Source organism: Excalfactoria chinensis, chromosome 5 (genome assembly GCF_039878825.1).
Source record: "Excalfactoria chinensis isolate bCotChi1 chromosome 5, bCotChi1.hap2, whole genome shotgun sequence".
Lineage (NCBI taxonomy): Eukaryota > Metazoa > Chordata > Aves > Galliformes > Phasianidae > Excalfactoria > Excalfactoria chinensis.
In genome coordinates, this window is record NC_092829.1 from 8635149 (window position 1) to 8651305 (window position 16157).

At 41.1% G+C, this 16157-nt stretch overlaps 1 protein-coding gene across 2 annotated transcripts in view; it reads right to left on the reverse strand.

The window, feature by feature from the left end:
- KIF26A (kinesin family member 26A) overlaps positions 1-16157 on the reverse strand; it is a 95255-nt gene that overhangs the window by 36216 nt on the left and 42882 nt on the right. For both annotated transcript variants that reach the window (XM_072339091.1, XM_072339090.1), the window contains exon 4: positions 10234-10400. In XM_072339091.1, coding sequence (XP_072195192.1) covers positions 10234-10400 — 167 coding nt within the window. The remainder of the gene's footprint in view (positions 1-10233; positions 10401-16157) is intronic.

Genomic DNA, 16157 nt, shown 5'->3' on the forward strand with positions numbered 1-16157 from the left:
AAATCATCACAGAATTGTTTGAATTGGAAGGAACATTTAAAGGCCATTTACTCCAATCCCCCTGCACTGAGCACATCTCCATCAGATGCTCAGAGCCCTGCCCAGCCTGACCTTGGCTGTCTCCAGGGATGAGACATCCACCAGCTCTCTGGGCAACCTGTGCCAGTGCATCACCACCCTTATTACAAAAATATTTTCCTTATATCTGGTCTAAATTTCCCTTCTTTTAGTTTGAAACCATTTTCATCATATCAGAATAGACCCTGCTGAAGAGTCTATCCCCTTCTTTCTTACAGCCCCTCTTTAGATACTGAAATGCTCTCAGCTCTCCCCAGAGCCTTCTCTTCTCCACAATGAACAGCCACAGCTTTTCCAGCCTGTCCTTGCAGGGGAGGTGTTCCATCCCCTGGATCATTTTTGCATCCCTCCTCAAGGCCAGCTCCAACAGGTTCATACCTCTCCAGTACTGAGAACTCCACAACAGGACAGAGTACTCCAGGTGAAGTCTCACAGTACAGAGCAGAGGGCAGGATTCCCTCCCCGACCCTGCTGGCCATGCTTCTGATGCAGCCCAGGATACGGTTAGCTTTTTGGGTTGCAAGGGCACACTTCCAGCTCATGTCCAGCTTGCCACCCCACCATTATCCCAAAGTCTTTTTCAAAAGGGTTGTACTTTAACCTTTCATTCCTCAGGCTGCATTGATAGTAGGGGTTACCACGATGCAGCTGCAAAACCTTACGCTTGGAAATACCCTCCATCATCCAACAGGAAGGATGAGGGAGGTTTTGCAATCTTGCAGTAGGTCAAGCTCTGCAATTGTAGTGCTGGTGCTTTATTTTGCCATGACATTTCATTTTTGTTATAAATGATAATGTGAAGCATCTTATTTTGCCAGTAGCACAAGCAAGCAAAGCAGTCAAGCTCAGAACACAGCCAGTGTCAGCTGAAAATGCACACACCCTGCAAACTGCATGCAACTCTCAGTAAACTGAGTGTCAGAGTGACTGCAAATCACCCATGAGAGCCAAGTGCTCTATTATCAGTCTGATTTGACTATTTCAATTGCTTTGTCTGTCATGCCTTAATATAAAGCATTAAAATAGTTAAGTATGTTATTGAAAGAGCCTGAAAGACACCAATAAAGTTGTGAGACAGGTGCAAACTGTCAAATTACAGCCCCACAGGAAAGTTGCCGTTATCATTTTACCAATGGAATGCCTCATTCCTCCTGCAACGAAACTACCAGTGCAGCTGCCACAGCCTCCAAGCTGAGAAGTCCCAAATAATGGGGTCAGAACAGACACTGATGTTCAGGAGCCAAGGAGGCAAAAAAGCAGGCAGAGGGAAAGGGCTGGGGTGGGTGAGGTGGGAGATGTGTTCCTCTTGACAAGGGGCACGTTCAGGTGAATGAGGAAATGCAGACAGGATCATATGAAAAAAACCCTAAGTTAGAGGATAAAATATTAAATTCAGGAAAGCAGAGGGTCAGAGAGATAAGAAAATAAGAAGTACCTGCATGACTCCAGTCAGATCATCTATAAACGCTTCAGGCTTTTCACTAGTTTATAACACCTTCCATACTTCACCATTTACCCCACGCACATGCACATTCCGTCAATCACTTGTGTCTCTATAAATTCGAACTTTGGTAGCTCTGAAGGCACCAATTCTGTCCTACCATTGTGAACACATCTGTTTCAAGTTATTCTGCTTTGTTCTTCCTCCTGGGCATCAGGAACATCTCAGAACACAGAGCAAACCCAGTACCGCAATACTGTCTGCACAGAGTCACCTAAAGCAGCTCAAAAAGTCATTTCATCTCCTAAGGACGCTGCCTCTGGTGTTCCAAAACCTCCTGTATTATCTATCCATCGAGGTAATCGGGGGCTCACAAAAAAAAATCAGCCTTTTCCAAGGACAGCCTCACATGAAAAAGATCGTTAAAGGCAATTAGCCAGCACAAAGCACTACCAGTGTTCCGTTGTGCCTTCATTCAGCTTCTGCTATGAAAGAGTATTTGCCAAGGCAATGACTTTTAGGTGCCCAGCACTACTTCATCTAGTCAACACAAACCCAGTTTCTCAGCCAGTTCCCTACTGACCTCTGGGACATTCTTCACACTTTCAGTACTGATGAACTGAGAAGTGCCGATGTCCAAAACTCCATTGTTCCCTCTCTTCTCAACTACTTTGGCTTCTTTACCTCCTCTTTTTGCTGAACCACAGCTCTATGTCCCCAGCTGTCTTCCCCGTCAGTCTCACAGTCTTCACAGACGAGCTCCTCATAGCAGGGAACCTGGCTTAATTTACATAGTGCTTTATCAGCATATGGTATGATGCAGTATTAGTAATGATACCAGTAATGATGTCGCGCTCTTAAACACACTGCTCTGCACAAAGCCTACTAAATTCAGTCTTATCTTCTCATTTATCCTCCTTATGTGCAAAAGCTAAACAGGATATACCTAAGGCATGCACTACTTTGTTTGTCCTTAATTATAGGCACTATTATGCTGCCACAGCAACTAGGAAAGTTTAAGCTGCCTAAAGATGATACAAGATACTACACAATGCTACACACCCTGCCTCATCTCCTGTCCCTGCATAGCACTGGGCTATATGCAGGTCACATTTACACACCAGGGACTGCTAGCAACCACATTCCAGCAATTGTGGCATAGCACCAGCAGGACAAGGCAAGCCATCCAGTGTTGTCACTCCATCTCCATCTGCACATCTGCATGAGGGCTTCCTAGAATCATACAATCATTAAGGATGGAAAAGAACTCTAAGATCATCTAGTCCAACTGTTCATCTACCACCAGTATTTCCTACTAAACCGTGTCCTTAAGTATCACATTCACATCCACTGTCTGCTCCACAGACAGTGACACCACCACCTCCCTGGGCAGCCTCTGACAGTGCCTGACCACTCTCCTGGAGAGTAAATTTTTCCTAATATCCAACCTGAAACCATACAGCTTCAAAAAGGCATCTGGGAAGGTTTCACACTTCCAGTATCCTGTGGTGGGCAACACTCTGCAGAGATCAGGCTGCTCCAGACCACCAGATTTTGAAGAGAGATTCATTGAGGGAAAAGTGGGAATTACACATTCGACACCCCCTGAAACATCTGGATGCTTCAGCCATCAGAATGCTCAGACACCATTCCTGACTGGCTTCCAACAATGACTGGATGGTAGAAAGAGGAAGTGGGGCACTGTGGGGATTTAATGACGAAGGTCTGATGCTCTGAGTGGCTGTTGAGCTGCATTAATGTCAGCCAGTTGATGTGTCCCTGGAAGAGCCTCACAGCTCCCATGATACTGCCGCAACCCCAAAAAGAAGAGACAAACCATGTACAGCTCTTTGTCTACCTCTGTCAACCAGGCCAAGAAAAGCCAGGATCCCCCATTTCCAGGCAATTAATTCGAAATTAATTTTCTGACACTTCAACATACGATTTCTTGGATGTGAACTAGCCTTAATGAGGATGGAACTAACTCTGCTTCTTCCTCTGACTTGTGATTCACCAAAGATTTGCTATAGTTACCTATAATCATCACAAGCACTTCTGTTGCAGCGTCACAAACTGACCTGGCTACTGCATTTCAGCACTAAAAGGTCTGGCTCAGGATCCAACGCGTCACACATTTTCTTCACCTTCCGGTGAACTACTACTTACTCGTAACCCAGTTATCTACTTTAACTGTCAAAGAGATTTAAATTGTGCCAGCTCTGCACAAAGCCAGGATACCAGCACATCCCAGCAGGGTACAGGGCAAAAGTTTACAGCTATTAAATACAGAGAATTGGTGAACTACATTATGAGCTTAACAGAAATATAATTCTTGCTTTTAGAAGGACAGAGAATGGCAGGATGAAGTGATTTAGCTGGAAACATCTCAAACATGGCAAGTTAAAGAAAAAAAGTAGGGTTTTTTTTTGTTTTGTTTTTTGTTCTTTTTCTTCCCCGTATTAAATTCTGAAAGTACTGACAGACAAGGAATAATCAGGTTTAACAGGTTAGCAGTAATATATGCCTCAAGTGTTCCTAATACATCATAATCTTCTTTCACAGAATTTGCATCACTGTCAAACCCAACTACTGATTTTCGGTTGATGCTTTTAACGTGTTTCTATGGTTACTTTCCAAGGTCGCATCACAGACGCCTCAACAGCAGTTCAGACAGACATTTTGCATCCTTCACTGTATTAAATAATTTATGAAAGTTAAGGCATCCTCATGGAAAAAAAAAAAAAACAACAAAATCATAAAAGAATGGTTCTGAGGTTATTTTCTCAGCAACAGTTTGAAGCACAGTAAAATCAATATCCCTTCAAAAGCCCTCAAGAGGTAGACTATTTGAGTAATGTTCCACACGGTACAAAACGCTAAGGAACACATTCTAAGTTTAGATCTATATGCACAAGCCTACATGAACTGCATGAGTGAATCTTAAAGCAGAACATGTAGACATCTAATTTGCTACTGTCAGCTTCGTCTTTTAAACCAGGCAGCAGCTATTGTCTCCGTAAGTATTCTGAATTTAAAAAAAAAAAAAAAAAAAAAAAAAAGCAAAAATAAAACTGGAAAAAGTGAAGTAAAAATGGTAATGACAGCCTTTATTATTTCCATCATTTTTCATTCAAAGCCACACAGATTTCACCTGTCCCCGAAACGTTACAAATTTTGACTAGCGTAATGAAAGCGTGTACACAAAATATCTGAATCCTCTGCCTACCACTACGCTACATCAGAGTTTATTGGAACTAATTGAAGTGTCTGAAGCTTGGAACAAAAACACATTAGTCATTTAGTGGTTGTGCTAATATTGCTATGCCTTTCGTGCAGATTCATTAGATACAGACTGCTTCAATACCCTAATCATATGCTCAGTCACAGCACAATCAGTACGCAGAGTACTGACAAGCTGTCCCACCATGCCTAGTGCTGATAAGGTGCCTGCTCTATGACTAACCTCAATTATTGACTATATTTTATGGTCAATCTAATGGCCAAATGCTTATCAGTGAACCATCGGGTGCCTGTAATAGGATAGTGACCCTTAGTTTATATGTACCATTACTGCTCATTAGTGAATAATTAGATTCTGTAATCCACAACTCACAGGCATTACAATATGATGGAATATCCTGAATCTAGGAAAAGACTATGTTTATTTTAACTCATAAGATGTTCAATTGCATTACTCAGAGATTGTATGTTATGTCTTGCTAAGAAAGCTGCTTGTAAAAAGCACATCGTGTAGTGTTTTATGTCATGTCTAAATTGACACCGCTTTCCTAAACATGCAGAAATACGATGAGTGGAAAGATAATGGGTGTGATTCACCATTGTGATTCTCCAGATTTATTAACTTAACTGATTTCAATCTAGCAAAGCCCAGCAACACTGCAAATAATTTAGAGACCTAGAAACCAGGGAGTGCACAGTGAGTGCTGTGTTTGGAAAAGTAATTCATCACTGCTTCAAAGGCAATGGTCTCACAGCAGCAAGTGCAACCTTGTACTCAAACCAGCCTGAAAAGACACAAAAACAATCCAATATCAAAGAATATTAATATTTAAGATGCAATACAGCTTGTTTTCTGTTCAATCTTGCTCAGGGTCAGCTGGCTTTATACATAGCCTCCTCCAAACAGCTTCAATTCCTCTTAGCTGGCCCATCACTGCTTGAACCCCCACTTTGGATACCAAAGCCAGAAACTCAAAAGAACCAAACTTCTGAAGATGGTACAGGCAGCACTGCCATGACTGTCACCAGCCAGCAACAGGCAAAATTAATAAATAAATACATAAATAAGTCACACATTAACAGCAACAGCTTCATTTTTAGGTGAACCCGATAATTCTCTCAAGGGAGTGGTATTTTCTTTTTAGACTATTAACCTCTTCCCAAGTTCATTCTCCTCCTCCTTCTCTCTGTCTTTCTGCCTGCTCTTGAATACAACACCTCCACTCTTTCCCAGGTGTCCGGCTGACAGAAATCTAACAGCTTATTACAGCTTTCCACCAAAATCAGTCAATATTTACTTAGTTGAAAGCATAAGAGAATTCAGCTCACAGAAGGGTCCTACAACTTTCTCACATATTTTCACTCGGTAATTTCAAGTTTGTTCAGGTTGCTTATACAAAAAAAAAGAAATAAACAAGGAAAGAAAAAAGAAAAAAAGGCTGTGGAAACACATACAAAGTATGGAGTACTACAGCAAGGCATGGCTCAGACCACACCAATGGGCAAAGCCTACTTGCATTTTTCTTAAACCTGAGGAATGCCCACTTAAAACTTCACCTGCACTATAAAGGTCAACCTGGGAGCCTCTTCACAGCCACCAGTGCTGATGAGCTGCACTTTTTACTCCAACATCCTTATTCTGACAGTGACATATTGAGAAACTGCATTTTCTGCTAAATCCTCCAACCCTTCAGTAACACGACCATAGAGCAGTGTCTGGCAATTTGCTTGTGTGGCACAGTCAGCTCTTAATCAAAGCTTTTTCTCCTTCTATGACAGATCAGAGTGAGGGAAAAAGGCTTAAAACTGATTTAATTTCTTAATATGCTTCTGTCTGCTGGTTCTAATACTTGGCTTTGATTTTGAATACTTAGTACTTCCACACCAGACTCTGCATTTCTAGGTAATGAATAAAATGTTTTTCTTTTTTCTTTATTTTGAAAAGCAGAGCATAATTAAGCTTAAAGAAATTAAATATGACATTCAAATGAAAAGGAGCTTTGGATGAATACATGAACTTGGGCTGCACATTATGCGTAACAGAATCAATGCATTCACTGCGAAGACCATCTTAAAAGATATTCATTTTTACTCCATGTACCTTGTGTCAGCAGGTAAAGGCTCTGATGCAGCTATTAGTTTTTTCCACACGAGGATATGAATACTGCTGTACTGAGTTCTGAATTTGTGACCTTACAAACTATGACTATGATTGAGGAATAAACTGGAGTGGAGAAAAAAAAAAACAAACAAGTGAACCAAAAAGGTTGCACAGACTTGACTTCACAGGTACAAGCCAGCCCACAAGCAAGAGTCAAAGGGTGCCATTCCACTGAATAGAGATTCTAGTTTTAATTTGAAAGACATTTATGTGCTGCCAGCAAACCACGCCACAACCCAAAAGCTAATTGTGCTCAGACCTGTACAAACACAGTTAATGCTGCTTCATGAAGAACAAGACTGGAAGCCTTTATTCATGATCTACTGTTGCCACTGCTAAGTAAATCACAGGCGCAGTTTCCACAAGCAACCTACAAAGGCTTTGTCTTCTGAAGTAACTAACCCTGCACCCTCATACACTGAAAGTTAATATACATGCATATTTTTGCCTAGCTACTTTATTCCTGTGACAAAACAACCCTCTTCCCAAGAAAAAGGCCCATCCACAGCCACTTTTTAAAAAGGACTCCTGTAAAGATGGAAGCACTCAATAGAAAGATGAAAAGAGAGGAACATTTTTTGGGGGGAGAGGGGGGGGGGGAAGATTACTTGTAAAATCTTCAATATATTAACTGTATTTGTCCAGAAGCAAATAAGGGAAAAAGTGTTCCAGGCTCAGCGTAACTCAAACAACAGTCTGGCCCTGCTATGAAGTTTACAGTTTAAGTGGCTGCATAGAGAACGATCATAAGGAAATATTCAGAAAAATATTGGACTGCAGTATGTTGCCATTGCCTGCAACTCCTCACTTATCTCAAGGTGCTTGCTGAGAGAGGGTTAGCTGAGTAAGAGATGAAGGACAGAGAAGAAGATGTTGCTACAAAGGATTCAAGACAGAGATGACCTCCTGCCACTCGCTCAGAGTTGGATGGTGCAAAGGGACAAAGACATAGGGGCGGAAAGGCTAGATCAAACAGTTCTGATACCCCACCACCACTGAAGGTAAACTGCTGAGACTGTTAATTCTAATACTTCTGCTCCCAGGATAAGCTACTTCTTCTACTCCAGATTCTGCCAGCACCTGCCTCTGTCATCCCTGAAGGTTTCCTCTTCTTCCTCCCAGGGGCTACACACTTCAGCAAGGAGAGGAGGGGACAGCACAGGAATTTTGATCCATAGGGCAGGACACATTAGAAGCAAAGGAGGAACGGGGGAGTGGAAGATTAATGCTGACAGGGGTGGATCTGCCTAGCCAGGATTAGGCAATAGTATCCACCCGAGGACTTGATCAACGTATATATGACTGCCAGGGATCAAATTGGAACTCTCTCCTCCTACCTTCATAAGACTCCCTGCATTTCCATCTATATGTTCAATCAGCAGTAGCTGAACTTGTTGTCCGAATGCTTGCTTTTAGGAATCAAAAAAAAACAACAAACAAGAGAAACCTCTTAAGAGGTACTCTGAGAAGACCGAGAAATAAATACTGAAATGCATTTATCAGCAAGATGATAAAAAATAATGAAAATACTAATTCAGAAAACTGTTGAGAGAAACAAGTGCTTTGTGGGGGAAAAAAATGAAGGAAAAAAAAAATAAAAATCAAACCATCCCTATTATTTGGTTTAAAAAAAAAAAAAAAGAGAGAATTTTGAACAGAGAAAATGTGTAGGGAATAAGTAAAGTACTAATGGATTTTAAAACATTTTAGCTAGCACATGGCTGCTAAAGCTATAAAAATGCTATTCACTCAGGGCAAAGACAGATTCATGTGAAGCAATTAGGGCCTGATCCAACAGACATTGACGTCATTTTCAGTCCTGTTTCAAGACTGAGGACTTTAAGAATATTTCAGTCAAGCCAATGATAATCATTAGCAAGAACCTGTCTCTTTACAATAAAACCAGAACTGTGTTTTGCTGACCAGTGACAGAATCACCACTGGGAGGAAAAGATTTGGGATCTTTTTTTTTTCAGATTATTAGGCACTGATTTCTTTCTCTCAGTTCTAAATGGGTTATTTTATTTTCTCCAGTGAAAGCATAAAGCTTAATCTACTCCAGTAGATTGAATCAGACTGTTCATACCCCCAGTATGAACAAGTTGTTATAAAAGTTGTGCAGCTGGCCACTCTAGCTACTAAGGAAAGGATTCACCTCTAACTTTATCTAGCTAACCAAAAGAAAAAAGGTTGAGCTTTTCCCCTCACTTTCCTCTCCACTCACACCAGCTTCAAATAACTGCCTTAAAACAAAACACCTTATCCTCAGTCAGCAACATTTCTCTATGCTGACTTTAAACCTGCAGCACAGACCCACAACGTGAACTTCCACACATGACACTTGGCACAGACCTTTCCCTACCTCTCGCGTACAGAGACATGGTAGTAGATAGGTACCTGATGCTTTAGACTCACCACATCACATTTGTCTGCCCAAGTGCTGTTTTCTGAAGAGCTCTTTTTTATTTTAAGATTACAATTTACAATTCATTTTGTCAAATGTCGCAAGACATAATTAAGGAAAAGGAAACAATACGATTTTAGCAAGAATAAAAAGGATCCTCAGTGCATAAATTCTACTATAATGCCATTCACAGACATATGCTTTTTCAATATTGTCTCAAAACATGTTCAGTTCTGAATTTAAAAAGGAGTTTGGAATGCAAGTACAAAGCCCTGAATTTTGTTGTTTTAAATACCATCTGCTTGACAGCGTATTGCATTTAGTCAACAGTGCTAATTACAACAAACGTTTCACAAACAAAACTAACAGCTTATTTTCATTATAAGACCCAAGAACAGGGAAAAAAGAAGACTGTTCTATGCTAGCACTATAAAAGTCTTAAACTGTTTTAACTGTTGTTACCAATGAAGGGGAAAAAAAACCAAAACAACACAAAATAACAGTTGTATATACACATGTGGCCATGCTGCTGAATGAAAATCTAAATAAAAACCTCTTTTACTTTTGATCCAAGTGTAAAAACTTTGCTACTTCTGCTTCTGCTCCAAAGAAACCTACTGAAAACCAGATTTGCTACAGGTAGAAATGCCCATTCAGGACTAGATAAAGACCAAGAGGTATGTGATAGGGTTTTGGTCAACTAAGGTTCCTGCTCAAGTCTGCAGAGAGAGAAGTGGGATGTCAGTGTAACATCCCTGCTCCCCAATGGCAGTGGAAAGCCACAGGTGACCAACACTACCTCACAGCAACCAACACCAACCACCTTCTACCTATCAAAAAAGCCTCAAGGATATTTCACAACCATTTGAAAATCCACAAGCAGTTACTGAAAACAGAAAGGTGACGAACCTGATGAAGAATGAAGCTGCAGCTGAGGCACCTGCCGAGACCCCAGCTGGAGCCACCAAGCTCTGGGAAGCTGCTGAGCCACCGGGTCCTGTGGGGTCGGAATTGTTCTGCCCTGAGCTGACCTGAACGCTGGGACCATCCCAAACACTTTCTGGTGCAGTTTCTGCCTGAAAAAGAAATAAAAGAAAATATATAGGTTAATACTCTTTGCTGAATGGCCATGATGGGGAACAGTTATATGCAGTATTTCCAAAGAGTGTGAAGATGAACATGAAGATGAGCTGAGAAGCAATACAACTGGACAAGTGTACCACAAAAGGTCCTGCAATAGAGAAGGTAAAAGCCATGACCGCAGCAGACAAGCAGAATAACACAGGGACCTTTTGTGATGGGTAATGCACAGTTAAATAGTATGACAGGCATGAAGAAATGGAAACGATAAGCAGAACCCTTTTGTTTTACGGTGTTATTTGGGAGCTGGCAGAACTGTTTATCTGGTTCAGTTATAGCTGTCAGAAATTATTTCTCAGCAGCACATCATCTACAAGACCTATCTGTTTAAGAGGAACTAACCAAAGAGTCACATTCGTAACAAGTTTCCACAAGAATAACTCCAGGAACTAAACAAAACCAAAAGAATTGATTTTTTAAGATGTGTATACAGCCCTGCTTTTCTGCATTACCCATCTTAACCGCACAAGTATGTGGCATTTTTGTCTCCGATACACACACAGGTCCAGCGTAAGAACAAGAGGAGCTGCATCTTCTTCAGCGTAACGCATCCACAACATCACAGACTGAGTTTGGAGGGAGGTGGTTGTTTTGGAATTCTGACAAAGTGACAGACATTGGTATGGTGAAACTGTGCCGTGTCCATACATCCTCCCTAGGCAATTAACTCTTTGAGAGCCAAGTTCAATTAAGTCCCAGTCAAACACTCATTGACAGTGCTGGGAAGGACTCCTTTTAGGAAGAACCCGCTCTCTGTCTAGGAGTACTGAGGATTTAATTAAAGACGACACCACAATAAATATTTGTCAAAAGAGGTAATTGCTTCACATATGATAATATATGATATTTCTGACATCTGAAATGCTACTTCGACATTTCCAACTAATTAGCTAAAATAAATTCCAGAAAAGGAGACAGTCTTGTAATGAAGCACAAATGCAATTAAATACTTCCTGGGATGCCACCAAATTTTAAATTTTGTGCTGCCATAGATCATGTTTTACAACTACAGATACATAAACATGGTAATAGGGCTCTCCCAGCTACGTACAGACAATAAACTTTCTCATGCACTGGAAAAAACAAGAGTTGCTCTCATAAGAAGTGAGGCAACCCTGTTGTTAGGTATCAAGCACAGGAAAACTGCCAACCTCGCAGCACTTGGCTGAGTGTCTGGAGGTTCATTTGGACTCATTCCCATAGGTTCTGTCTGCTGAATTCCCAGTTCCCAGAAAAGTCAACAAGAAGGAAGTGCATTCGGCTCCTCAGAATGTCTGCACTTCAAAGGCTTATGCTGTTGTCATAACAGGAGAAGTGACAAATGCTTCACCTTACGATGCTGCAACAAAAAAAAATCCTTTTATAGATCACACTTCAGAGATCTGAGGCTGAGACAGAGGAATATTCAAACAAATAAGGTAATCCTAGTGAAGTTACTTGTGCTGAAAGCCTAACTTGAAGATTTAAATAACCTTTCACAAAAATCCTTCACTTGGTAACACACGTCCCAGAAGATTAGATTTCTTAGCAATGCAGGAGACCAAGCACTGCTGGAGATCAAGAATGACACAAAAAAGTGGTACACTAGCAATATGCACACACACATAGAAAATGAAGTCTGTCTACACCAGCCATGAGCTACTGACATTGAACCATCACACATGGACAGCCAAGAAACGAGATGACAGGAAAATAATGAAATCTGCTCATGTGGTTAGCTGCTTGAAACTAAATGATGGCGTAAAGAGTATTATGGGGTGGTGGATAAAGCAGGTACCTGAGTATGAACAAATTGAAAGGGAAAGTGTGTGGTCTTGACCTAAGCCAGCCATGGAAAATATGAGACACCCAGGGAAAAAATATACAGACTAGGAAAGATCCAAATGTGCTATCTTCTGAGTTACCTGAACTGATGCAAAATGCTGCCACTGCCAATGAGAAGAGCTTACTGAGTGCTTAGCAATGTATGGATTAGGAAATATACATCAGATGCGTAAGAGAATAACCAAAAGAAGACCGCATGACACAACATCACAGAAACAATCAAATGCCAATGAGGAAAAGGTGGACTCTGGATCTTTGACCTCAGCTGCTGCATCAGCTGTAACACCAAGCTGCCCTGTGTGGTGACTGGCACACAGCACCACACTTCACCCTAGGCTTCACCTAATGAAGCAATCTGAGTGATGAAAGTAGAGTTACACAGCAAAGTGATGAAGCAAGGTGGAGCAAGACTGGTTTCTAGAGAGAAGGGATAAGAAACTCCAAAGCTGGTACACTGAGGGACTGGCATGCTCACAGGCCAGCACAAGAGGGAAGGAAACCCCACCAGCTGCCACTCCTAGCATTAGTGTTTGAATATTCCCTTATGTTCTACCAGGAAGACAACCGCAATGCTCCATCACGTGCACTGTCTCAGATTAAAAAGCTGAAGAAGCTGAATTCCCAAAATGTATGCATATTTTTCCATTCACTTTAAACAGGACAAGATTAGACAGCGGGATTTTAAAACAAAGAAATCACATTTAAGCAAAATATTGAAAAAAAAGAATACTGAAGAAGCAACATGTTTCTAACCTTTAATGTAAAGTTAAAAACTGTATTTATCAGAAAACTTTGGGGGATTTTATAGGAAAGTATGCCAGCTTTATAAGAACTCACTGGAATCTGTTAACCAGATCAGGTTTTGCTTCTTTGTAAGCACTCATCTTCTGACAGGTCAATTCCCATCAAAGCAATTCACGTTTAAGAAAAACACGAGCAACAGATAACACACGTGCTTTCTTCATCACTTATTCGTTTCTATGAGAACTTAAAAGCCTAAATTTCTAAAAGAGACCAGTGACTGCAGACATATCAGGCACCTAACTCAAAACACCCAAACCTAAACTCATTTTTCAGATAGCAGATGGTTTATACTTTTCAAACACCCATTTCCTAGCCAACATATCTAAGCTGGATCATAGACTCATAGAACAGCCCAGGAAGCCTAATTGCCATTCCCAGAATTATTACACACTTTTAAAAACTCAAACTGAAATTTCTGGGTAAATCTGACAGTATTTTTCCTCAGTTCTTTGCATAAAATTTACATTGAATGAGAACAGTGGGAAACCATTAACTCCTGTAAAGGAGAAAAAGTGAAATAAGACAAGCAAGGTAAATTCATTAGAAGCCTAGTGCTGAAGACAAACCATACCTTTTTCATTAAGTTTTCAATTACTCAATTAGCATTCTTAAACATTGCAGGAAGACTGATGTTAATTCTTACCAAGAAGGTGTGGAAAAAAATCCAACCAAGCTCTCCCAAGTTTAGGATTAATTTCAAGGATTGTTTGCACTGTATGAAGTGAATGCATTTTCCAGCACAGTCATTTTCAGCTCTCCAGGATACAGCTACATCTCAGCTGCTGAGGAGAAAAGGGTCAGTCTTCCTACAGGCATATCCAGTATCCCTAGCTAAAATAACATTTCAGCACAGACCAGGAACACATATTAACCTTCCAAAAGGAAGATGGCTACATGGTCACACAGTGATGGCCATGTTCTCCTTCTGCCCTTTTTCACCTCTGCACACCACATGCGCACTGTCCTCATGTTTGGTGGATATCAGGTTCCCACTGGGACCAAACAGGCACACAGCTGCCCAAAGGGACATGCCCTGAGGCAGTTCCAGGCTGCAATCCCACTAACATCCTCTTATATTTAGGTACTGAATCCTGCCAGTTCTTCTAGAAAATGGAATATCTGAGGCTGGCCCACCTCAGCACAGGGGGACCTGCAAAGAAAAGAGAAGATGGATCATGGGGAAGAAATGAAGAAAGACTACTTGAGGACAACAGCAAACCAAGGAGAACTTCAAAGTTTAGGAGAAACAGCTCCATGGGTACACATCCCTCCTTGCAGTCACACACTAAGACTGTTACCAGTTCAAGAAAATCCAGTTCAGGTATGAGGAAATATTTCAGGTCCAAGTCATTTGCCCTGAGGCAGGAAAACTAAGTGGAGATTGTCGGACTCTCTTGCACACTCCTGATTCAGACTGAGTCGCCTATAGATGCTGAAGGGTAAAACTAAGATAAGTGGGCTTTGTTTTTAAATTAAGCATGGGAATTACCTCATGCCTCACCCTCATCTCAGTCCATTCTCTTTTCAGGACTACATATGGAAAGTATTCCTCTAAAGGAACAGGAGCAACTCTGCAATGTTCTCATAAATCACTCATGACCAAGTGCAGAAATCACAAACTTGTCACTATAAAGCGCTGCTGAATATTTTAAATGTCACACGCCTCCACCCAGAGATTAATGTATTGGGTTTGGCTTTTTGTTTTGTGTTTTTTTGTTGCTTTTTATTTTTGTGTGTGTGTGTTTTTGTTGTTGTTTTAATTTTCTAAGTAAAATCTGGAGGTGATAAAAAATCATTAACTCTCTGAAAAACTGCCAGTCCCCCGAGGAAGGATTTCCAAAACTGCTCTATAGTGCTGCTTCCCTTTACTTTCTCTCTGAAGCCATACATAGACTGGTGGCAGTAAGAGCATAGCAAAGGCAAGGGCTGAAAACATTACACCAGGTGTTTTGCAGTCTGAGCACATCAGTGACAAAAGGGTTTTGGTTTGGGGTCCCAGTGCCCATCCTGAGGAATTTGGAACAGCACTGGATGTGCTGCATTTTGGCTGGCAGAATCCACACATACAACCAAGGTTGACAGGGCCACAACAACAACTGTAGCACAGGTTGCTCCCAGTCCAAGTTCCTGAAAGCTCAGGGTGAGGACAGAGAGACAGAGGTGACCTGACATCCTCAGGCTGCAGAGATGTGCTGGGTATGGCAAGGGCATCCCCTGTCCCATCCCCAGTTCCCAGCACACAGGTTCCCTGCTGTGACCAAATGGCAGGAAACATCTGTCCATGTTTAAACAAGTCAGACTTGTCTAAAATCACACTATAGAGAAGCTGGACATAGATTAAATTTCCAGGTACAGCACACTGACAAGTCATTACCATCTAAGGGACAATTACAGCCCTAGCAAGCTCTTAACAAGTTTGAGATACATAGCCAAAAGCTAAGCTGAATTTCTTTCAGTTTACTGAGTATTTCCATTCTCTGGACATTGACCTTTGTCCACAGATCAAAAAAAGCCAAGCTAGGTGCTGCTACTTCATCTCTGCAACTTGTGCAAAACATGAGCCTGTTGACAGGCAAGAAGCAAATATGGGAATATAAAAATCTGCATAGAGAAAAATGGATCAATCCCTGGACAGTGCTATGAAGGTAAAAGAAAACCAGAAGACTAAAGAGAATGTAAAAGAAAGAAATCAGATTCAACATCTAAATGTGAGTATTAAGAACAGACTCACAGAAGCGGGAAGGAAGAAAAATTACAGAAACATCACCCCATATCTGGTAGATACCTGCGCAATCAAAACCCAATATATTATCTTGCCAAAAACTGGTTCTGTAGTGAATGCATTCAGCAGGGCTTCACTAGTAAACTGCAGTTGAAGCTCTAGCAACATCAATCCTGATGCTGTACTGGGACTGTTCTTTTCCTCCAACTAAGTTGTTTTCACCCCTTTCTGACTTGCAGGCCAAAAGGCAGAATTTAAGTAGTTGCTTTAACTTGCTATTCTCTACTTTTAGACTACGACATCACAGCAAACTGAACTGTAAAAACTGTTTGATTTAATGATT